The sequence below is a fragment of the Cupressus sempervirens genome, chromosome 8 (assembly GCF_028749045.1).
Source record: "Cupressus sempervirens isolate cs-2001-9-10 chromosome 8, ASM2874904v1, whole genome shotgun sequence".
In the NCBI taxonomy this organism is placed as follows: Eukaryota; Viridiplantae; Streptophyta; class Pinopsida; order Cupressales; family Cupressaceae; genus Cupressus; species Cupressus sempervirens.
The window spans coordinates 591,753,051-591,778,481 of record NC_143125.1 but is presented as its reverse complement, the minus strand read 5'-3'; the positions used below and the strand labels follow the sequence as shown (position 1 = coordinate 591,778,481).

Here is a 25,431-nt window from a genome sequence, read left to right as displayed (position 1 = left end):
AAGTCTTAACTCATGTTTAGGGAATGTGACAAGGTTAGGGGGGGATTAGGATTAGGGTCAAAGATAATGATTGACATCTTCTAGAAGAGTCTAGGCTTTGGATGAAGATGAAGACTTTCTAGAAGAGTCTAGAACTTCCTAGGATGATGATAAATAAGGTTTTTAGGAAATAAATAAAGTTTTATTTATTTCAAGGGTTTGGGTTGAGGAGATATTTATTAAAGTATTTTAATAAACATGAGGATTAATATTTAATCTTAATTAAATATTTTGAGTTGGGATTAGGGGTAGGAAATGATGGGATTAGCCTTTAATCAAAATTAAAGAAGGATTAGAAAATTTTGGAAGAGGTTAGTGGTCTTAAGGAAATTGGCCAAGTTTTGGGCAAAAAATAAATAAATAATTTATTTTGAGATTTTTGGTCAATTTATTAATTAAATAATTAATAAATAAGGAAATAATGTTTAAATAAGATTTAAACATTTTTGAGAGGGATTCTTTAATTAAATATTTTTAATTAAGATAAAAGGATTTAATGGCATAAAAATAAATAAATAAATAAAATAATTAATTAATTAATAAATGATGATGTCATCAGAGACTTTTTCAAAAAATAAAAATACTTTATTTTCTAAAGGATTTAGGTGTCTACACGTGGTACTTCAATCGTCACTTCCTCTGAAGAAGAAGAAGCCCTCACTGTATCGCACTCCTTGCATGACTCTACTTCCTCAATAGAAAGTCCCAGTAAATCTTGCTCTTGGGACCCATCCAAAACCTCCTCAGAGTCATCACCTAATATCTAGCAAGGGATATCATATTGATGCAACTCATAGCATCATCCAACAAATCATCAGAGTTGTTCATACTCTCTGTATCCACATTTCCTAATAGATGCTCACTTGCAATCCCCTGACTTTGCACACATGACTCAATGTTAGGCTGTGAATCAATAATGTTAGAGCATGATCCAACATCCACCGACTCCACTATAATACCCAGATCACCAACATGATAGCTAGATGAGTCCATATATGCATCGGTCCCAACAGGGAAAGCAACTACCTCCTACAACTGACATATAAATCTCCAATAATAATCCCCTTCTTGAGAGAGTTTGAACAATCAGCAATAACTACTGCCCAATAGCACCTGCACTATTTGCAATAACTCTGGAATCCTCAACTCGTCGACACTCAGTGCTGCTGTCCACCAGTTGCAGTGATATATCCACATGTCTTTGTGTGGAAAGTCCATCATTAGTACTACAGATATGACTAGTGGGTGCTACACTATACATAGGTACATCTGCATCCTGAATGCCAACTGAAGAGAACTCAAGCCTTCTTCCTTGCATTTTGGGTGCCAATCTCCTAAAAGCGGAAACCATATACCTCGTTGCCCAATCTATCATCGTCAAATTCAACAGTCTCTCTGCAAACCTCTGCTGATGAAGCGTAAGTTTCTTCACACTCTCTCTTAAGGCATTTATTTTCCTGTTATCTTCCTCACTACTCCGCTAGCTCCCGAAACTACTAGGCCTCTTGTGTCTTTTCATAACTGGAAACAATAAGAGTGCTGATCATTCCAATCACTACTGCATATCTGAATTAATAAATACTTTTGTACCCCACAGGATGATTGGAAACCGCTATTATAGCATTGTAATGAGCCTTGCTGGCTCTCAAATAATCTATGCTGAAGAATTGATTTCTTTTTTCGTTTTTTGAGGTTTTGTAATTTTTGATACAACAATATAGCAGCAAAATAGAAGATATTGCAATAATTATTTCAACTCAAATATTTGGATATTACATAGGGAATATATAGCTGAAAATTCCAGATTTTGATATCAACTTAGATATTGAGTATTTTGAATTTTCACAAACTACCAACAATCCAATTGATAAAATATCCCTATCATCTAAATCAACAATATCCAAAAAAAAAGAAGAAGTTACAATCCATGAACTTACACGTAAAACATGCCTTGAAACCCTTTGAAATGAAGACTATCTATAGCGAAAGAATTCTTCCACAAACAAATTCATCTGCAGATATGGAGAATGCTGCTCCCAGCACACAAATAGAAAATAAAGCCCAACAATAGATATAAATGGATGCTCAACGAACTCCAAATTAACTAGCACATGTTTGATATAGCGATTCTAGTGAATCTCTTTTCAAATTCCAGAACCACCTCTAGCAGCAAGAAAAATTTAACTTCTCCTTAGCAATAGTTAATACAGTGGGAGAAATGACAAATTGTATACCTAAACACAATTTGCCAAGCAATCTCGGAATAATTCTCAGAATTAAATCTACAATACTTTAGCTATAGATCCCAAACCCTTATACTTTAGCAAGGGCATAGAATGTCATAACTTAAGGAAAATGTCACAAAGACGACAAAGTAGAATAAGATAATTAAATGATTGAATGCTTTTCTCATCAAATGGGTTCATATTTATAATCTCCAAATGGCACAAGTTTCCCAAATGAACTCTATTTAAGAAGCTTCCTCAACACAACATTAAAATATAATAAAGTGCCATTATAATATAATTTATTAATTGCTTTTGGGCCCAAAAATAACCTTTTCCACCATAACATAATAATCTGACACACAAAGCCACTATTTATTGTGCCTACGATTTAAATTTTTTCAACCCGGTTCCAATGAACTATGATACTGAGGTGACCTCCAAACAACACCAACAAAAATAACAACCTCAACATATTTAGATGAATAATAATAATTCACTCGTCTTTTGGAAACAACTGAAGAGGCATTAGAATCAAAATTTGACAACACCAGAGTGATCTTGATGAGGAAAAACGATGAATAAACCTGACGAGGTGACTTACTTTAAATAGACACCCTTCAAGATTCTTGGAGCACAGACCAAAAGCTCGAAAAAAATTAAGAGCAGCACTCAACACCTCTAATTGAACTGAGCTCATCGGAAGTAACAATTGATTTACTATAAATAGTAAGTCCCTCAAGCGGAGCCAAAACACACCATCGGTTGCTGGAAAGCCTATAACCTCACAATTGAGACCCTCAAATCCCATTTTTAGCTCGCGATAGTCACAATGATGAACTGACCAAGACAATTGCTTCCTTGGTTTGGAAGCTTGGTAGAAATATGATGGTATTCTTTTGAATAAAGGAAAATGCACTATTGACATTCCGAAGAGATTTGGTATGTTCAATTGTAGACCGATGTCTACACCCATGGAAACCAACTTACATAAGTTAAAAGAGGCTACAACAGAATCTAGATTTGCAGATCTTATTGTTTATAGACAAGTAATTGAATCATTGATGTACCTGGTTAGCACTCTACCAGATATTTGCTATGCAGTGATGATTTGAGCCAGTTCATGTGCAAACCATGAGAGATACACCTTGTATCTGCAAAACATATATTGAGGTACCTTCAAGGTACTTTTGGATATGGTCTCAAATATGGAAAAGTTGACCTACATCTACATGGATACTCTGATTTAGATTGGGCTGTAAGCGTGATTGATCATAAAAGCACGTCAGGATGTTGGTGTAGTTTGGGATCAGCCATGATTTCTTGGATAAGGAGGAAATAGTCTTCAGTAGCACAAAGTTTGACAGAAGCTGAATACGTTGTAGCCTCTATGGGAGTTAGAGAAGTAGCATGGATTCGAAAGTTGATTGTGGAACTATTTGGTGAGCCTGTGAAACTTACTATTTTTCATTGTGATATTCAAAGTTGTATTAAGCACTCAGTGAATTCAGTGTTCCACGACCAATCTAAGCATATAGAGATCCCTTACCACTATGTAAGAGATATGGTAGAAAGGAATGTGATTTAGTTGGAGCATATAGAGATCCCTTACCACTATGTAAGAGATATGGTAGAAAGGAATGCGATCCTCTTGGAGTATATTAGTACAAGCGATCAAACAACATACATTCTCACCAAGCCTCTCCCTAGAGTTGAACACTTCAGAAAGAAACTTTGTATGGTTGAAATGTAAGTTCTTTAGACTATGTCTCAAAATTGTTTTTGTGTGCGTGCACACACACGCGCACACACACACACACACACACACACATAAAAGATATTTAAAGTGCAAACTCTTTTTGTCATGTGTGACTATTTGACTTTATGGGCGCCCTGTGTATGTTATTGAAAGGTGACAATCTTTCATATAATATACACTTGTATTTAACACTGTAAGGTGGCGACTTTATAATGTTCACTATCATAGTAAATATCATGTGACTTAATACTTGTATACATGTCATGATAGTTTGTATCTCTTGAACATTTTTGATAGATATCATGAGACTTGATATCAATTGTAGATCATTATGTTCTTTTTGAGATAACCATGGTGGATATTATGTGATGTAATATCCGTGGACGTGCCATGACATGTTATGGTATACATCATGAGACTTGATGTCAGTGCACAATTCATAATTAGGATATAAGAAGAATGTCATGTGATTTGATGTACTTTATATCCTTTTATCTGGTGAGTTAGGTGGTATCTCCATTGATTTATACTTAACTATCTTCCCTAGCTAAGAAGGAGTGTTGATACATAGTAGTTTCAGTTAGATAGAAGGATGATTGCTTGTATTGATTATATACATATGTGCATGTATGTATGTACTGACACACATACACACATACACAGTTCTTGTGCTCAATAAGAATTATCATTTCAAATACCTAGGAGACAAAACAATCATTCTTGCATTCAAAAAACTCTATGCATTAGATTAAGTATACTAAAATATGTATCAGCAGATTATAATATTATTCACCTTCTCTTGGCATAGATCGAGTAATGATGTTATATATGCATAGAATCAATCAAGTGATGGTCGAGTATACTAATGCTAACATAATTTGGATCGAGCAAATGATCTATTCACCTATACGCTGATCGACGATTTGCAAGATTAAAATTGGTTAACTAATCTGGTCACGGTCATGTTAAATGTTTTTTGTTTAATTGAAGAGCCATACCATGAGCGGTCATGGAGACGTGTCCTCTCATGATGTCTCTTGGAGACTATACTTACGCCAATACCGAAAGACCAAGAGAGACATTGGAAATCAATAACTGTTCTCTCATTTGGAGTTTGGCACTTGCAGACTTGAAGATCAATTATTTTCTCATATCTAAATTTATATTCCTTTGTTATTAAAATACCGATTTCTTCAAGAACATAAGTCTGATCGTAACCTGCAAGAAATTAGAAGAAATTAGTGCATTACAATCTCCAAATTGCTAGATGTCTACTAGTCTGATAAGATGTTTAATTACATTTACAGTTATAAAGTTTTCTTCTCTTGAAATGAAAATACTTTCCTTATGGTGTCTTAGGATTGTGACAAGTAAACTTGTCTTTTAAGGAAGGTTCATTTAAGCACATGGAATGTTTTCCCTATGGAAATCCTTTATATGAAAAGATAGTTTAAATGTAAATGTTTTCTTTTCCTACGATGAGATAAGTGGTTATTCAAATAGACTAGATCCAATTAAGATGTTAGATAAATGAGTCTGATATTGTAATTAGAAGATTATCATTAGGGAACCTCATAGGCTCATAGGACTTGAAATCAGTATCAATAAAAAAAATGTAAACTAAATGTTTCAAAAAATAAAAATTCCCCAAACTTAACAACTTTTGAAATGGTCCTTCCGGGTTCCTTGGTGGGGCATGTCATGGTTCTTCATTTCTATTGACTACTTTTGGTTGCTCTAATTAGGGTTTGTATTGGATTGGTCTAGAACGTTGATTTCAATTTAATCTTGGCCATTTATTGCAGTTGCAGCTCCTCTATAAATCCTACCCCTCTCATTTGTAAATCAGGACTTGTTCGAGAATTGTTTTTAAGATAATGCCAAATTTGCTCTACATTATTGTTGTGTCTTACATGGTGAATTGTTATGATCAAGTTCGCATTATTGAATGGTGAATCCATATTTCCTCACTTAACTTAGGATTTCATTTCATGTTGTTTCAAAGTAGTTTAGTTGGATGAAAGAATTGTGGATGTTCACTTGCTTGATTCAAATATAAAGTACGCCACGAACCTCTTGTTGATGGTAGAAGTGCGTTGTGTGGTAAGTTAGTAAAAGTACTCAAATTGATATCTAATCTTTAGTTTGCATCCATTAATGTGATTGAAGAGGGCATATATTGATTGGTAAACCATTTGAGTATATCCTTAGAAGCTTGCACTAGGTGTCTGGAGTCATTGATTAAGCTAGATCTAGTAGAGTCCAAGTCCATCCATAATTCCTTGCATTCATTGTTAGAAGTAGAAGTAGTTGTAGAATTTAAGTTAGAGCCCAAGAGTTGAAAACCAAAATAATATTTTTATTGCACATTGTGAAGCGAAATCTTTAGAAGTGCATTGTTCATAAATCTTCAATGAACTAGTGTAAGTCTACTTGACGATCCAGCAAATCACATCATTCCAACTGAGTGAGTGTCCACAGTAAAAGAACCTTTAAGTTACCTTGTGATCTTACTTTGTAGGCTTAGCATAAGAAGTGACTTTATGTCAAGAGAGTTGAATATTTGGTGTTTCACTTTGAAACATTGAATGTTTTATCATGCATGTTGTAGTGGACTAAGACTCACATCAACAAGTGTCACATGCATTGCTATTCCCAATGTTCAATTTATTTATTATTTTGTATTATTGGGTCAGCTTATGCTCATGTCATATATTTGAAGATACATAAATAGACATTTGTTCTCTCTGGTGTCTTTAAGCATATTCAAATATATGTGTCCTCTATTTTAGTTGTGGACTTCAACGCTTTCTTTGATATGGACATGGTTGTGATGTTATGTATAAAATATGCATAAATAGAGGTAATCTTGCTAACCATTTTATCCAATTAATTCTGATTCTTCATTATATTGCAAAGTCATTCATTCTCCCTGGTGTCTTCCAACACCTTCACATATATGATGTCGTCTCTTGATACATCCCCAATTTTGTTGATTTTGAAAAAATCATTTTACCATTGATATTTCAAGTAGTTAGTTGAATCACTTACTCAATTTTGAAGTTCATATGAATGGAAAAATTTGTTGATCGTTATGTTTCATGTGAAGAGGAAGATGTTAGATTATCTGCTATTACAATTAATTTGGTTGTTCGTTATGATGACTAATTTCAGTTGATCGATTTGGGAGTATGCTTTCATCATGCTAATTCTTCTTGCATTTAGTGCGGCGACGGGGGAAGCATTGGCAGAGAGGGAATTGGGTACGAGAGCACCATCCTGCTACCAAAGTTAATAGGTATGAATCTAAACCACCATGGTCAGGGAACACAGGCTAGGACAAACTAGACATACGCCAAGTGACCACCATGAGCTAACTAGATCAACAAGCTTAATAAGACATAAATATTCACTGGTGCTATAAAGTGAATTAGAAACAAATGTTACCTTTGAGTAAATGAGTAAATCTCAAATCCTTTTTGTAATGTCAGACTTGTTCTAGTATAATGGTACCCATGGTACTTACATACATTTGAACATGTTATATACATGTATATTTATGTATGCGTATATTCAAATATGATGTATATGTATACTTAAAATACAATGTATGCATAAAAATAGGTATATTTGGAATATTACGTATATATGTATATAACATATACAAATATATGTAAATAAAATAGGCATCATTATAGGACAACATTGGAAGTAATTTATTAATTCTAACCTATGAGAATGAATTATTATTAGTGCCCATCAACTATATTCTTTTGACTCATTAGTTTGGCCTTGCATTTTAATTCAAGATTGCAACTCCTGTTTGCCACCTTGCACCTTCTTTACATGCATTAAGTCTTTTTTGGGCTCATATTTTCAAGTAATCAAGCCTCATTCTATAAGATGCCCGATTGCAACCATTCAAAGGTTGCTTCTGAGTGAGTATCCTTGTATATTTACTGCACATTATTCTACAATATTGTCTTGTTAGTACAATATCACCTTAGTGGCAGTGATAGAAAAATATCAAGAGATTATAGAGCATTTTTCTGGTATTGCATTTTCGAGTGGCCTCCACTATAGCATTCCAAAGTTGGAGCATTTGCATCATATTTTCAGTGTCTCATACTCATTAAGTTGCATCTCAAATTGCTCGTAATGCTTTTAATTTATATCATGCTTGGTTTATTTGAAAGATAGTTATCGAGCCTGCAAATATTATTAAATTTTACAAGTCTATTTCTAATGAAAGATTTGCTATAGCATGACATGACATTGCATAACCAGTTCTGATATAAAATCCGAACGACTCTGTGAGAGTTGGAGCCTGTTGTAATACATCATGGCCTTTTTCAATAAATCTATTTGTATTGATTAGCTAGGCGAAGCTGCAAGTACAAGGACATTAATTATCCATGTCTCTGAGACTGGAAGGCTTACCTCTTGGCAGTGGACCTTCTAGCATGTTAATCATGATTTGAATCAGGGAATAGTATCATAATCTCATTTAATGACTGCCTTAAGGAGTGGAGAGACTTGTTCTATAAAATAGAAATCTATAAGTACCATGAATGCTGGATGGGCACACAAATGATCATCAAGGACAACCGAGTAAGGCAAAGATGGACAGTGTAAATCATGGAACTATGGACTGTGTGGGAATGTCCTGTAAAATTGAGAATCATGTTAGTAATAATATAAAGAAGAAAAGTAAAGCTAAGACTGGAAACTATAACTTAGTCAACTCATGGTGGTTCATTAAGGAATGTCTTGTTTGTCAAGTCGAGCGGTGTGTGATCAGACACACAATGTTTATGTAAATCCTTGGCCAAGGTAGGTTTAGTGGCAATTGACGCTGTTGTGATCGCTAGAGTTCATAATAGCCACCGAGGGTATCTAGGATCTGGTTGGCTGAGTGGTTGACACTCTAACACTAGGATGCTCCGGTGGCAGGATGTGATGGTTTTCCCTTGCTCTTGCCCGCGCAGGGTAGGGCCATTCTCGGTTGAGAGTGAGACGGGATATAGTAGGTCCTTGGTTGAGTGGTTAAGCCTTTGTCAGTGCTTTTCCTCTCCACCAATGCCCAGACTTGCACAAGACAGATCAGGATTTCATTCATAGCCTAATGCGGTTAACAGGTATCATCTTATTTGTTGCCATGTCTACCTACATTCAATTATATGTATAATTAATTTTGTTTTTGTTGCATTACTTTCCTTTCAGTAATTGAAAAGATATTTAAGTGTATCAACTAGTTAAGATCTTCTGATCTTCTATATAATGTTCATAGCAGTTAGTTTTCAATTCTCTTGTCATTTGTTAGTTATGATATTTTCGAGAAACGGTTAGTTTGTTATAACAGCTAATTCCCTTGCTTATGAACATGTAATTTGCTCATTCTTGTATGATAAAATAAGTCAATTAAAGGATAGGAATTTAGGTAATTATATCTCTTTTACTTGTCCATTTCAAAATTTAAATTGACATGGACTTCTGTAACAAATCATAGCTCTTCAGTAGTGCAGTATTCTTGCTAACTTTATAATGCTAAATTCCCTCATTCCACTTGAAAAATGTACGAAGATATTCTATTGCTCTTTGCTAATTAAACTTGCTGTATGCATAATGTGTCATTGAGACACAACTTCAACACCAGGAAAACTACCTTCTTGTTTTAATGTAGCTTCAGAGATACACATTGGTTGTTTTTGTTGCTCTATTGCACATATTGATCATTGAGGAATTATGAGCTATTATATGAGTTGATGAAAAGATTGTCATTGATGCCAAAGATACAAAGAATTGTCATTGATCAGCATCACCAATGTCAAAGGTTTGCATAAGGTTGTCATTAATAAGAAGTCTAATATCATCGCAGTACACGCTATACCATATGTATCACAATCAAATATAATATAAGAAAAGTCAAATAAACAACAGAGATATGAAGAGACGATATTAAAGTTTAAATTAAAGATTTAAACTTCAATCATAATATGAAAGAAGAAAAACTATGGAGCAAAAGAAGTCAAATATTAATCACCACTCAAAGATACAAAAGACAGTTTAATATCATAATCAATGTCAAAAGTTAAGTATGAATACACAGGCTTAGATATATTGTGACAGAACTATTGATAATCAAAGTAAAGCATTATATGTTGGGTAAGTACTAGGCATATGTATGCACGTCAACAATTCATTAATTACAAGGAGGACAATACAGTGGTTTGAAAGATAATGAAGTATACTTGTTGGAACATAGAAATCATACACGGAAGACATATATGAACAAGAGACACAATGCGTCATAGTTCCTGCCTAACGCATAATGGTTGTAGAGGTGTAGATGAGAGAATCTAAATTAACATTGTGAATGCATTAATTTTTGCCTAGAAATGCACTTGTGATTTGATAGGATTGCTCATATTTTGTTGTTAAATTCTCGTCCTAGAAATGTGCTTGTGATTTGATAGGATGACTCATATTTTTTTGTTAAGTTCTTGTGCTATATTATTATATCTTTGGGCATTTAAGCCCAAAAATAAGAGGCCAAAGTCTCCAATATGACACTAAGTACTTAATATCATACTATGATCAATACATATGCTTTAGACAAATTTGCACCTTCTACATTAACAACTTAAATTATGTGCAATGAGGAAAGATTTCCATACCAATATTTGAATTATAGAACTTGAAGAAGTGATGAAGCATTTGGACTATCACATTATATGTTTAAGCATACCATGCATGCTATTAAAGAACCATAAGTAGTTGGAATAACTCCCCCACTATGTATTATTCTCATCTTGATTATCAAATGGAACTCACACTATTTTTAATCATTAGCATTGGACAAAAACTAGGATATGGATATAGATAGAGATAAATAACAGTATACAATAATAACAACATAAACATATATGCAGAGGAAAAAAAGATAGATAATATAAAGGAGGAAGAGGAAGAGAGATAAAATAGTAAGATAGAATGATACCAACATAAGTTGTGTGTGTGTGAGAGAGAGAGATAGATAATTATTTTTCTTAATAAAACAAATAGTCAAAATAAAATCATGGTTATAATAAAGAAAAAAGATATTATAATTTAATTAATGAAACTAAGAATTTAATTTTTATATTAAAACTCACATTTCTATAAGAAAAAATGATATGTATTGAAATATAAAAATATTTTATTAGTAAAACTAATTGTTTAATTTTACACAATTAGAGAAGGTTTACTATTTAATGTTTTTGTATTTTCAATTTTCTCATAAAATTAAGTAATTTTTAATTATGAAATAATATCTATATAATTTAATATGTACATTTGTAAATAATAAATAGATGTAATACATATAAATTTGATGTTGATGAATAAATATGATGTCATGAATAAGAAATAAAATATAACTATTTAATTTTAATACATAGTTTATAAAAACTAAATAATAATTTATATATCTTTTAGAATTGAATTATTTCTTTTTTATGGTTTTTTTCTAGTATTTTTTTTTATATAAAATATAATTATTAATTTAATATTAAAATATATATTTAAGTTTTAAATGTATTTAAACTAAATGATAAATTATTTAAATAAAAAAATTTAATAATAATAAATGATATAATTTATAAATTGTAACACTTATCAATTATACATATTACAAATACTATTATAAAGTATAATTAAAAAATAATATTGTTTAATTTATTTTTATAAAAGTAAAATAATGAGGTGGAAGATAAAATGATTGAAAAAATAAAATCTTATCAACTTGTCACAAATGTAGATAAGATAAAGTTGTAATTAATACATTCCTTAATGCAAGACATTCATTAATGCAAGATGAAGTTGTTAGAAAATATTTGTATTTTTTTGTTGAAGAAAATTAATTTTCTCCCCCACCAAAAATAGTATGGACCAATAGAATGGATGAAAAATGTGATTTATAAAATAATAGAAAATTAAAAAAAATTTAAACATTTGAAATATCATGTAATCTTTTAAATTCTTTGATTTGATTGATTAGTGTTAATATCATATTTGCATTGACATGAAGGCATAAGTATTCCTGCCATGCAGGCACTAAAAAGCAAAAGTAATATCGATCTACAATTGGTAGCAAGGACAATTGAAATTAATTATGAATGAATGTCAAAGCGGCAATATAAGGCATAGACGAGTAAAATATTCATTAGAGAAGATGAATAAGTTTGGAAAGAGCTTCAGCAGAGAAAAACTCAGATAGTGAATAACATAACAGGAACCAAATGGCTGGAATATGCCAAGACTCTCTACGAATGTGATCTAAGAGAGCATAGTACCATGGAAACAGAGACTGCAGGGGAGTTATTCAGTGAAAATGATATTATTCAAGGCATTAGGAGGTTAGCTGCTGGTAAAGCGCAAGATATAGATGGGCTACAAGCGGAATACTTAAAATGGGGTGCTGAAATCCTCACACCACACATCACTAAGATTTTCAACAGTGTCAATAGAAAAGGTTTCCCTGTAAAATGGACTACAAGTGTGGTGATCCCACTCCACAAAAGTGGAGATATAAACAATCCTTCTAATTACCGAACCATCATGATCAATCCACTATTTGGCAAGTTATTTGGTAGTTTGGTAGAACAAAAAATCAGCAACTGGGCTGAAATAGAAGACAAACGTGCAAAAGGGCAAGCAGGCTTTAGACCGAAACACTCTACTATAGATCGCGGCATCACTCTCAGACATTTGATAGAGAAAGTTTGGGACACTCCGGGGAACGAGGCTTTTTGTTGTTTCGTGGACTTTAAAAAAGCTTTCGACACAGTGCCACGTAATAAACTATGGGATAGAATGGTAGAGCTGGATGTCCCTAAAGAACTTAGGTCAGCGGTCTACAGATTATATGAGCAGGTCAAAGCTAAAATCAGAACGGTAGAAGGGATATCAGAAGATTTTGACAGCAACATCGGGGTTAAGCAAGGGTGTCCGCTTTCTCCAACACTATTCGGGCTCTATATTGACAAGTTAGAAGAGTGGATAAACAAGACCAATGGTGAGGGGGTGCAGTTGGCCCACTTCGTGATAAGATTGCTCTTATATGCAGATGATCTCATAATTCTTGCTAGAACAGCTAAAGGTTTGAAAGAGCACTTGAAAGCACTAGAATTTTTTTGTCATGATGTAGGAATGCAAGTTAACACTAGCAAAACCAAAATTATGATCTTCTCACTAAAGAAGAATAGGGGCATACAAGACAAGTTTCTGTTTGAAAATAGCCCCCTTGAGATTGTGGAAGAGTACAAATACTTGGGCATCGATTTTCATAACAAACTCAACTGGGATACTTGTAGATCGAAAAGGATCCAAGGGGGCTGGAAGGCGTTATACTCTTTACAGAACAAGTGCAGGAACGCAGAATTATGGGATTGGACGACCATGAAAACTCTGTTTGGTTTGCTGGTCACTCCGGTTATTCTATACGGATGTGAAGTGTGGGGCGGTAGTATGTCCAAACAGAAATGGCGGCAAGTAGAAAGAATTCAAAAACACTTTATCACATGCAATCTTAAAGTCAAGACCAAAGTTTCGTATGAAATCCTCTTGGCGGAGGTGGGTTCCTTTCCATTAGAAGTCGTTGCATTGATCCGAATGCTAAGCTATTTAAAGAAAACCCAAGGTCTAGAAACACATCGTTGGCCCAAGTTGGTAATAGAGGAAAAATTTGTGAGGCGGAAAAGCACATGGATGAAACAAAATGACAAATGGATGCAAAAATAGGATATCAACATCCAAGCTTGCCCAGATAACATTAAAGAAATAAAAAAGTTTGTCAATGAAAAATTTCGCAATATTCTGTGGACAAGAAACATAGGGAGGAAAAAATCTTATTACATTAAAGAATTTAATCCCACATCTAGTCATGATGAAAAGGCCTATATAACGGCACCTATTAACTGGAAAACAAAAATGTTGATGGCACAAATTAGAACTAGTTCACATCAGCTACGATGTGAAACTGGTAGATGGCAAGTTCCAAAGGAAGAGTGGGCAGACAGAACATGTTTATTCTGCAATATGGGAACAGTGGAGACAGAGCAACACTTTGTCATGGAATGCTTGGCTTACAACGACATCAGATCTGATTATACAAAAATTTTGCAGAACAAGGACTTCAACTATTTATTTGAGGAAGATCAAGTGAAGAGAACAGCGGATTTGATTATCAAAATTCAGAGAAGAAGAGACAAGTTAACCAAAACTTTGCAACTGACTAGTTTGGCTCCTGACTCGGGAGGGCGATTGCATAGGTCCCATAGACTACTTTAGTCTCGTGGACGTCATTAAAATCTATCATATCATATCATTGCCTCATATTCCAAACAACTGTAAGACACGGTGATAAAAGAGCAAACATTCAGCCTTACACAGAGATGAATATGAATCAGAATTCACGTGCAGTTGGAGTTATGGAATAAGTGACAGGCAGCGATTAAAGTCAAACTTATTATTGGAGCTTTCGAAGGTGAGTATGGGAGAATCATTGGAAAGATATCAGCGAAACAAGATAAGAAAGACAAAATAGGAATCGACGGCAAAGAACTATTAAAGCAGCGGTAATATTAATGGACGACTTCATTAAGATATGTGTTGGGTTTCATGCAGCGACTCCAACAACAACGACGACTATGTTGAAGTCAATCCCCATATAAGGCAAAGGGAATGATAAAGTAACAGATTATGCTCTGCGGAAATTTCAGCGACTTGGATATATAAATAACATCAATACACAGTGGAATCGTGTGTTGACTAGAGGAGAGTCGCCGCGTGTATACAAAGGTAGCATTCAAAATAAAGGTCCTGAACAATAGAAAAAGCCAGCAGATAGCGTATGGAGTCTTGACTAGTGTCAAATGTACTTATTGAAATGACATAACAATTTCAAGGAGCGATGTCAAGTTCAGAGACGATTTCAGAAGTTTTTTTTTTCATATATTACTCTCAGGATGATGTCGTTGCTTAGTTGGAGATAATACATCGACTCCAGCAAATGTTTTGAATTCTATTCCGACACATGGCAAAGCAGCGATAATTTAAACAGCGGCAAGGATATGAGACAAAGTAGCCAAAGACAAAAATCGATCAACGTGAAAACTGTTTGATGCAGCAAGTGTGCCGTCAAGTGTCTTCATAAAGCCTGGCAAGAATATGGAATGATTATAGATCCCGAAAATCAGAGATAGCCAAAAGGAACTGGGGATTATTAAGAGACAAACATATGTTTAGAAGCGGCAAATCCTGACAGCAGCGATGAAATATATTTGAGCTCCTGGTGATATCGGTTTGCAATTACATAGGTCCTATCTTGTTGTCGGTATGAGTAGCGACGAATTCATGGAGTAAAGGAAAGGAACCATGTAAGGCTAACACGAGACTTAAATAGCAGAATTATAGAAACGGATTGCATGGAGATAGCGATAGAGATTAATGCGGGTCACTCAAGAAATTAATTTCTTAACCATGATCAAAGTTCTGAAGATTTATGGCAGTCTATGCTAAGGGGTGACGATAATATTCAACAATGATTCAATATAGAGATGAAGCCCGATAAAGACAAGACTTCAATAGTTTCAGCAACTTTTCTAAAATAACCTCCATATCAATAATATTAAAGTTGTGGATTAATAAATGTGAAGCCTGATGAAGATGCTATTATAAGGAATTAAAATAATAAACTAAGACTAAGGTGATTAAAACTGAAAAGGTGCAAGAAAAATGTTTCGAAAAGATACACCCATTTATGGTTGTGATATAAAAAGAATATGTTATTTGGAAAATAGATGTAAGGTGTGAAGTAGGGAAGTGCCGTGAAGCATAAAGGGAGAAGGAGATTTAAAATGAAGAAACATTAAAAGGTTGCAGAGTATAAAAATATGTGTACGGATTTATATCTGGCATACATATTAATTTGAGAAAAGGAATAAATAAATAGAAGGAAAAATATTGATTTAACTTGCAGATACGACGAGATATAAGAGAGAAAGGTGTGTGTGCTGAAGTTAAAGAACTCATACAGATATAAATATCAAATTAAAGAAGAGAAATATATGCAATTAAAGATATCCATCATCTGTTGAAGTAAGCAACATAGTCAAGGTGGAAAAGTGGTTTGTGCGCAGTGGGTTGGTGCTCATGAAGACAACATTTGGGGTTAGTGTTTCTAGTAGGTCGGTGCCTACAAAGTGTGGGAGTTGGAGCTTCCAGTGAGTCGGTGCTTATAAACATAGAGGTTGTAGCCTATAAAGCAATTGTAAAAGAACAACTTATATAAGAAAGCAATTATTTGCCGTGGTTTTCTCCCACATTGGGTTTCCACGAAAATCTTGTGCTATAGTGATCATGTGCACAATTGTTCATTTGAGCATTTGAAGTTGATTGTTTGGATGAAAGTTTAAATTCGGAAATATGTTAATATACTGATTCACCTTCCCCCCAAGTATATTCGTTTGCTCTTCATGAGTAACTCCAAATATTTGTTTTTATCAACCTATCAATGGGAATTTATAAAGTTGGATGTCGTTAAGGTTGGTATTTACTATCAAATGATAACCATGCTACCATTCATGCGAAGTTTCTTCCCATCTTGTGAAGCTATTTTATGTTTAGTTTGAAAATGGGCTTTGGCAAATAGTTGCTTCCCATAATTTGTGTAATGACCAATCTAGACACTTCGTATGCATTTACTTATAAATAGAAGTCTTCTAAATTATTTATAGAATATGTTTGTTGTGTAGTTCAAACAAGAGAAGCCATGCATTAGGTTCCTGTCACGGTTTAATGAGTTTACTGAATTTTGTTGTATCTAATAAATTGAGTGATTTCAGTAATGTAATTCAAGGAAGTTAAAATAATTTTGAAGTCAGCAATGCAATTTTATTAAGGTCAAGATTTATTTGCATATTGATTTACCCTGCCACCGCAATTAAAAATTGCTATTACGATGTATATAATAGTGCTCGTGTCATTCAAGATTAATAGAGTTGAAATGCGATTCAATGGATTAAATGCATTGGGCATAATATAATAGTGCTCATGTCATTCAAGATTAATAGAGTTGAAATGCGATTCAATGGATTAAATGCATTGGGCATCTGCTTTATTTAAAAAGAAAAAAGAAAAAAGAAAAAGATTTTTGCATTGACTGTGCCCAACATGAACCGATAGAAAGAAAGATAACAATTTTACAGTTATTTAAAATAAAAAATTGAATTGCTTATTGGCTAGACTAACTAAAGAAATTGAACACATTGGTAAAATATAATTATTTTATGTATATAATAGTGCTCATGTTGTTCAAGACAATGTTGAAATTTGATTCAATGAATTAAGTGCTTTAGTCATGCAGTATAGAAAAAAGACGGAGGAAAGAATTTGATTTTTTTAATTCTATGTGCTTTTTGACTTTAATAATAAAAGAAATTGAATGCAGTGGATGCATTAGTATTCTTGCTCTGGTAGGAGCTAATAATGGTTCTTTTTAATCTGGTTCCAACTATTTTTCAGGATGCTGATAGCGATTTGGATTTTGAGATTGAGCCCTCTCCTCCTGTCGCAACTGAGGCTTTGGCAGAGGCCACAGCTTGTGTAAAGGTTAATGTTGTGCCATTTCCAATGTTATTTCGCATCTTGTTATTATCTTCCTAATCATTTCCAAATCCAAATGTGAGTTTAATCATAATCATACCATGGAATTAGTCGAATATTACTATTTTGTAAGAAGTATTATGAAGACTGAGCATGTGTGAAAATCTCTCTGCAAGATCATATCACCAATTCTTCCAATTCTTTATCTGTATTTATTAAACATTTTTAAACTGTCGTCCAATTTAAAGTATATATAGGGTCTAGGCCATACTATGACACGGTTATAAGTATCTATTTTGCTAAAATGATGATATGTACCATCTGGATTTTCAAACAATAATAACTTTTTAACTGCTTAAAAACTTGAGACTCTTTTGGATGCCGGATGCCAATAGAAATTACAATGTTTTTGGTTGTCAAATATGAAAAAAGTTGGCCTACATTTTTGAAATAATGAGATTGAATCCACTACAATGAACTGTGATTTAATGTTGATTTGAAAATTAATCTGTATGTAAAATTGTAAATATAAAACTATCCAAGCTTGATTTCCAAATGAACAAACCACAATAAGCTCAGATTTATGTGGACAAATAATTGCAGGGGAAAACCCCACCAGCAACAGATGCCAAGAAATATATTACTTCAATATTTGAGTAGAACAAATATTCTTCCTCAAAGCTCAACAACCTGTAAAACAACGTAGCTCCTCAGACCTATAATATACACGTTGAATGATGACCATTGTTTTACCCCAGCACATGTTTATAACTCTCCATCTTGGGCCCCACAAAATTAAGAATTGCCATTGGGAATTCAAAATTGAAGTGTCACTTATGCCCTTTAATCTTCAAAAATTCACTCCAGAAAGCCAATGCCTCACTTGAGAAGATAAACCTTTTGATTGTTAACCTTTCAATTCTGGAACATGAATAGTCATTTTATCCTTAAAGCTAGGCGCTTGACTTTGAGGAACCAAAAGGTCACATTATTTGAAATTACAACAATAAATTATGCTTTTATCTTCCAGGTTCAATCTACAATATATTTTATATTTGTTTAATTTACAGTTCCTGATTATCCTACTTTCGACGATTTTATTTACAATAAATTTTGAAATAAACAGATATTTCATCCTCTAACACCACATATGCCTATGCATAGATTAAAATATTGCATAAATATCGGAGATAAGTAGTCTTATTGTGATAAGTTGTGATTGAGTGATAAGATCCACAACTGTATTGCCAAATTTACACTGATTAGTTGTGATTTTATTGCTGATATAATCAAAACTTATCGTCGATAAATCAGCGATAAGCTGATAAATATCAGCCGTAGTACACTAATAGGGATGGCCAGCCCAAATGAAACTCATTTCACTTTTTCTGAAGTTGCCAAGTGGTGTTTGGGAGGCTAAAAAAGGGTTTGAAGGAGAAAAAAACATGATTTTGCAGCATTTTAGAGCAATTTTTTGTGGATATGAAGTAGATTTGACGAGGCTTTCGAACCAAAATTGGGTTCACAGGGAAGTTTTCAAATTTCTTTAAAAAAAATCGTCTATTATTTGTTGCATCTAAGTTTATAGAAACTCTATAATAGCATTTCCAATGTATTCTAAATTGTTTTAGAGTGTTATTAACAAGATTTAACACCAATTTTAAGCAATTTTTGTAAATGTTTTCATAGTTTCTCAAGGATTTCATATTTTCTAAATTTTTTCAAACCCTTATACCTATTTTTGCAAGTTTTGACCATCTTTAAAATTATCAAAAGTTTTAAACTAATTCAGTTTGTTTCCTAAATTTCTTTGTTAAAACATGTATATTAATTTGTGGTTTCAATTTCTACGTGTAGGTTGAAATTTGAGTAAAATTTTAAATAGAGATGCATCCACCATTGGGTCAGTTGTAGGGTCTGCTAGTGCCTCAGTAGATGCATGTCCATTTAGATATGCAGGCGCATGTCCTAAAGGGACTAGAGATAAGGTTTGGACGTATTTCTTTGGAGAACCCCAAATTAATTCTGTGATTTGCATAAAATGTGAAAAAGTAATTAGTGGAGGCATATCCCATTTGAAATACCACCTTAGAGGGATCATGAAGCATGACACAAGGGTTTGTGACAACATGGAAGAAATAAAAAGAGAAATGAATACCTTGCTGCTGAAAAGGAGAAAAATTGCAAAGAGAAAGGGCAAAAATAGTCACGAGGGCAGGCATTTCTAAATTTCAAGGTGTTTTACATTGTCTCCATTTTAAGAATCATTTATTATTTTCAATCACCATTATTTTCTTGGATTTTGCTAAAACAATTTAGATTCAACCCAAAAAATAAAGAATTATATTGAAATAATGTGGGTTGTGACTAGGTATTTTAGTCTACCTTGAAGAAGAAGAAGCAACACTTGAGGGCATAGTGGGCTCTCTTCGTGGTCTACATATCTGCAAACCTAGTATCCCCTCGGCCACCACTTATGTGGCTTCTAGTAGACCACCCCATCAATGCCACAACCATCTTCTATAGAAATAATTTTTATGCACACAAACACACCTGAAGCACAACCATCATTGGAGGGTATTGGGTGGAATAGCAATGTGCATTGGCAATTAGACATTCTATGTGCCAATTTCTAGTGCTTCAACAACATCCCCTTCAATGTTGCAACAAGTTCATACTGGCTGAATTTTGTAACTGGAACTATTGTGGTGAGAAAGGGCTACAAGACGTCTTCTCCATCAGACTTGAGTTGGAGGTTAGTTTAGTTGTTTTAATTTTAAAATATTTTATAGTTTACTTATTTTTGTTGAATGTAAGTTATTCTTTTAATCAAAATTGTGTACTTCAACATTAATTTTACTTCATACTTGTAGGTTGCTCATAGATGTAGTTTCTAGGGCCAAAGATGTGGTAAAAGAGCAAAAATTACAATGGAAACAATTTGGTTGCACCATTCTTTCAGGTGAATGGACGAATGGAAAAAACCCCGCCACCATTAATTTTTTTGTTTCTTGCAAGGATGAAGCATTTTTTGAAATCCTTGGGTTCCTCCAACAAGGTAAAGACAATTGGCACTTTGGCTCTAATGTTAGAGCAAGTTGTAATGGGGTTGGGGATTGATAATGTGGGGCAAATCATATCTGAAAATGCAGAGGCATATGTGGCAGTGGGTAGGATCCTCCAAGATAATTATAATAAACTTTTATGGTCTCCTTGTGCAATGCATGTCCTTGACCTTCTTTTGGAAAACAAAGGAAAGATCAATTGGGCGAGACTAATTGTAGAGGATGCATGAAAGATAACAAAATATATATACAATCACCTTTGGGTTCTTTGTTTGGTGAGGGCACCCCTAAGGGAAGGAGTATGTTGGAGAAGGAGTCACAATGTTTACAATGGTTTTCATAACATTGCAAAGTACTATTACTTCTTTGACAGCTTTGAAACAAATGTTTGTGAGTCAAGCATGACTAGACTCAACTTATTCAAAGAAGTCTAATGCAGAAAGTACTTCATACATTGTCTTTGACAACCAATTTACACAAAGTGCTACAAAAATTGTGAAGGTAACTTGGAAACTTCAAAAGTTGAATATTTAATTTTTTTTGTATTCAAGAATAAAGTCGTTCATTATTAATTTGTAACTCTAGTCTCTAATGATTAATGATGATCTTCTACTTCTCAAATTTAGGTGTTGGAGCTCTTGGTTGGAGTTCTTAGCTTGGTAGATGGGTATCAAACTCCAATGTGGTATCTTTATGAGGCGTTGGGTAGGTCCAAAGAGGCTATCAAAAATTGCTACATGGTGGACCACAGTTCAAAAAAACTGCGTTATTTCACTAAAATTGTGATATATTGCGTGTCAGAACCTACAAACAATATTATTGTAGTAAAAATCGTCTCTGAGAAATTAAAAAATGTGCAGAGTTCTTTTACCAAAAAATCGCTAAAAATTTGCGAGATTTTTGTAGAAAAATCGGCGACATAGTCATATTAGGGTTTTTTATCGCAATAAATTGGCGAAAAGCATTATTATTAACAAACAAGAATTTCTGAGAGTTGATTGTTAACAAACTCTGGGTCCCTGGACATGGTTTTTTTTGTATGTGGGTGGAATCAATGGTAGAATCATGTTGTTACATTATAATTTCTTCCCAGTTTCCTGAGAAAGGAATTGATGCTTAGAATAGAAAACAATGAAAATAAATCCTCAAAAATCCATGATTTTCCTTTGTAGACCCACTAAAGTCTAAACGTTATAATGCTATTAAATTATTTGACTTAGCTGCTCACCTTATATTAATATTTCAGCTTAGCTTAGGCTTATAGTAGGCCATAAAATAACTAAATTGCCCCATGGATAAAGACGCCGCGCTTTGATTTAATTATTAGAGCATTGACTTTGGATTAAAACAAACAAATCACTCAACTTGTCTAATTGCCTCTACAACAATATGATAATGGACCATTTTACTAATTAGATATGTGCAAGTTATTCATAACTTTGATTATATTTAATTAATGGCTTTATTCCTTAGTGACTTCTAAAAGGTAAAATTTATAATTATTGTATAATATTATATTTATATATTTCAATAAATAAAATATGAATTAGTAAATAATATAATAATAATAATTTGCATATATCAATTTTATTTTTTATTTAAAAGAATAATGTTGTTTTTGTATTATTTATTAATATATATTAAAAATATATTCTATATTACAAACATTGAAAGAAATTGTATATTTTCAAATGTTTGATAAAAGTGCCGATTTATTGTCGAGTTTTTCAAAAAAATTGGGTCCACCGAGTTATTGTTGAGTTCGAGTTATTCAACTATGAGGGGGACAGCCTCAATTTTGAATCCATGTGGAAAATTATTGATAGGAGGTGGAATAATCAGCTCCACCAACCTATCTATATGACGAGGTACTTCGTCAATCCTTGTTTTTGCTCCTCTTCATCCTACTTAGATCTTAGTGGAGAGGTCGTGGAGGGCCTTACTAAGTGCATACAAAGGATGGTACCTGAGGTTGAGGTGAAAGACCTCATATGTCCAAATTGGAAGTGTTTTAGAATGCAAGGGGCAAGCTTTTATCTTTAGGCTTAGCAAAGAGAGGAAGAAACACTCAAACCTTTGGTACAATGTTTGGATTTTTCGAGTCTTTCACATGCACGATAAATTAGATAAAACTAAGCTACTAAAAAATGTATTCATCTTGCTTTATAACTCTTTAATATTTCATTTTGGAAATTCTTGGTGGTGAAATTGGGTTGGAAATGCCCCAAATCTGCAAAGATTTGCCCTCCAAATCGTATGCTAGCCTTGCAGTTCATCGAGTTGTGAGTGCAGTTGGAGCTTGTTCGAGAACATTTACATGAAAAAGAGGAACATGTTATTAAAAAAATGCCTCAATAACCTCGTCTTTGTGTAATACAACCTTAAATTGTGCATAAGAAAGGCAAAGGAAATGCTAGCTGGTTCATTTGATCTGGATGACATAGACTCTTATTGTGATTGGACATCATAGGAGCAGCCTGTATTGTTTACAGAGGATGAGATCTACAATGTGGGGAGTTGGGCTATGGAGGAGGGTGGATTTGTAATGGGATCGGATGACATTCAGGAGGATTCAAATGATGAGGAATCATTGCCAGTGTTAGCATGATTTACATCCGAGATAGAAGTTGAGTCACAACCAATGGAGTAAAGGGAGGAGGCATAGCCATAATAGGTTTCTAGGGCTAGACCTCCTACTGCAATAATTTTTAGTAGAGTTGCTAGGAAGGTGAAGAAGAAGATATAGACTATTTTGGTTTTGTACTTGTATTTACTTATAGCTTTCAAAGACAATACTCTATTTTTAGTTTGGGCAACATAGAGGCCTTTCCTTTGTCTTTGTGTGAACAAGACGTGGGGACCAAAGGCACCTTTGGAAGTTGTGGAACCTTAGGTGATCTGGGAGGCTTCTCGTGGGGCACATGCTTCTTTTGGCCCGTGACGAAGAAGGGGCCAAGGAAGTGACACACTGAGCCTCACGAGAGGAAGGGACACCTGATGTGGCCATAGCATGCAAGCTCTTCTCATCGACTTAGTATGCCTAATAAGAAAGGAATGTGACATCTTGCAGGGGACATAGGGGCCTAATAGCCTTAGGATAAAAGTGATCTAGGGTAAATCCAACACATGACACCAACGAATAGTAGCTAGTGTCCTCGACTGTATGTATCGTCCCTTCGTGGGGAAACTTTAATCAGTTGTGAATCACTAAAGGGACAACCTCCATGGACGTTAGACAGGGGATGCCCAACTTGATCCTAAAAAGGTTTGATTCAGGGATCACTATGAAAGCAGTGAAAATAGCCTTGGGCCCTACTTGAATGGTTAAGGTGGGTAGACCCCAAGGGATTCAGGGAAATTTTATCATGCGTAGAAATAACATCACGGTCATCATACATGTTGTGGTTGAGCACATTTACGAAGAGTGCCTCCTTTGTGATGATCTCAACATGGCTTGAGAGGTCCACCAAGATACCCTTGATGGTGGTGTCATTGACAAAAGTCGAGGCATAGAGAGGGGCAAGCTCCTTGATATAGGACTCATCCAAAGGTATGAAGGATATAGTTGTTTTAGGCACCTTTTGGGGTTGTAATAAGATAGGTGTGATGGTCACCTTGTCACGACGTAACTATCACAATGCCTCTTTTAAAGAAGGTTGTTGTTCACATCAAGTTTACCAAAATGTGGAGGAGAAATAATGCACCAATCTAAAGACTAGTTGAAGTCTCAAGGGACACATGACTCCCTTCTAATCACTTCTCTTTGTCGGCTAGGAGTGTCGAGGAGATTGGACACTAAGGTATGGCTAGCTTCTTGGATTGAAAGTTGGCTTGGAGTTTCAAGTGATCAAAGAAGAGTGCGTGTGTGCGATATCAATTAATTGATAATGTAATTGAGTTGAACTATACCAACTATGTGAGGGTTAATTGATGAACGATTAATGCTTATAAATGGATGTGAGTTCTTGTGTTTCTTTGGTGAATTAATGAGCAATTAGGACAATATCAGACATGTACAATTATTTTGATCACATAAACTAAAAGAGCAAGTCAAAGAGGTCAAATTTTGAGATTGACTAGCCACAACATTAGATAGATGTGTGGGTCTAGGGGATTACAATATGTCGAAGGGACAATAGCACGACATGCTAGTGTCCTATTTGGACAAAGTGACAGAGTCACATATTCAAATAGATGTGTGGGTCTAGGGGATTACAATAACATCGCTTTCACGACACTTTGTTCAAGATGGCACTTATGGACACTACTCTTATTAGGCCCACTATTCACTATGGTTTGTTGGTGTGGGGTCCCTCTCTACTAGATTCCAATTGGGCTTTTGTTGATTAGGTTCAAAATCTATTTCTCCGACTCATCATTAGGTGCAAGTAGTCCATCTTGCACTACATTATTCTCGTAGTTTGGGGCTTGCCTCTTCAAGGCTGTATTTGATTTAGTTTGGTTCCTTCATCACCTTTGGTGCTTTGCTAATTCTGTTGAGGGACGTCACAGGTACCTTTTCCTCACTTACTACTCATTGAGTCTATTGTTTCTTTAGTGTCCTTTGATCGGGCTCGTGGTTGGTTTGTTGGGACTACAACCTTCCTTGGGTCTATTGGGATTGAGATGGATCATCTCCTCCTATTCCAATACTTTCTTGATGCCCCTCTCGTTTTCTCCCTCCTTGGTAGGAGTTGAA

The 25,431-nt window shown here is 34.2% G+C and overlaps 1 protein-coding gene across 2 annotated transcripts in view; it reads left to right on the top strand.

Annotated features, from left to right (window-relative positions):
- LOC149543822 (Homeodomain-like superfamily protein) overlaps positions 1 to 25,431 on the top strand; it is a 116,484-nt gene that overhangs the window by 78,326 nt on the left and 12,727 nt on the right. The window contains exon 3 of one of the 2 annotated variants that reach the window (XM_089798508.1): positions 17,587 to 17,673. The exons of the other annotated variant lie outside the window; for it this stretch is intronic. Within the exon in view, the coding sequence (XP_089654634.1) occupies positions 17,587 to 17,673 (87 nt within the window). The remainder of the gene's footprint in view (positions 1 to 17,586; positions 17,674 to 25,431) is intronic. 2 annotated transcript variants of the gene reach the window in all.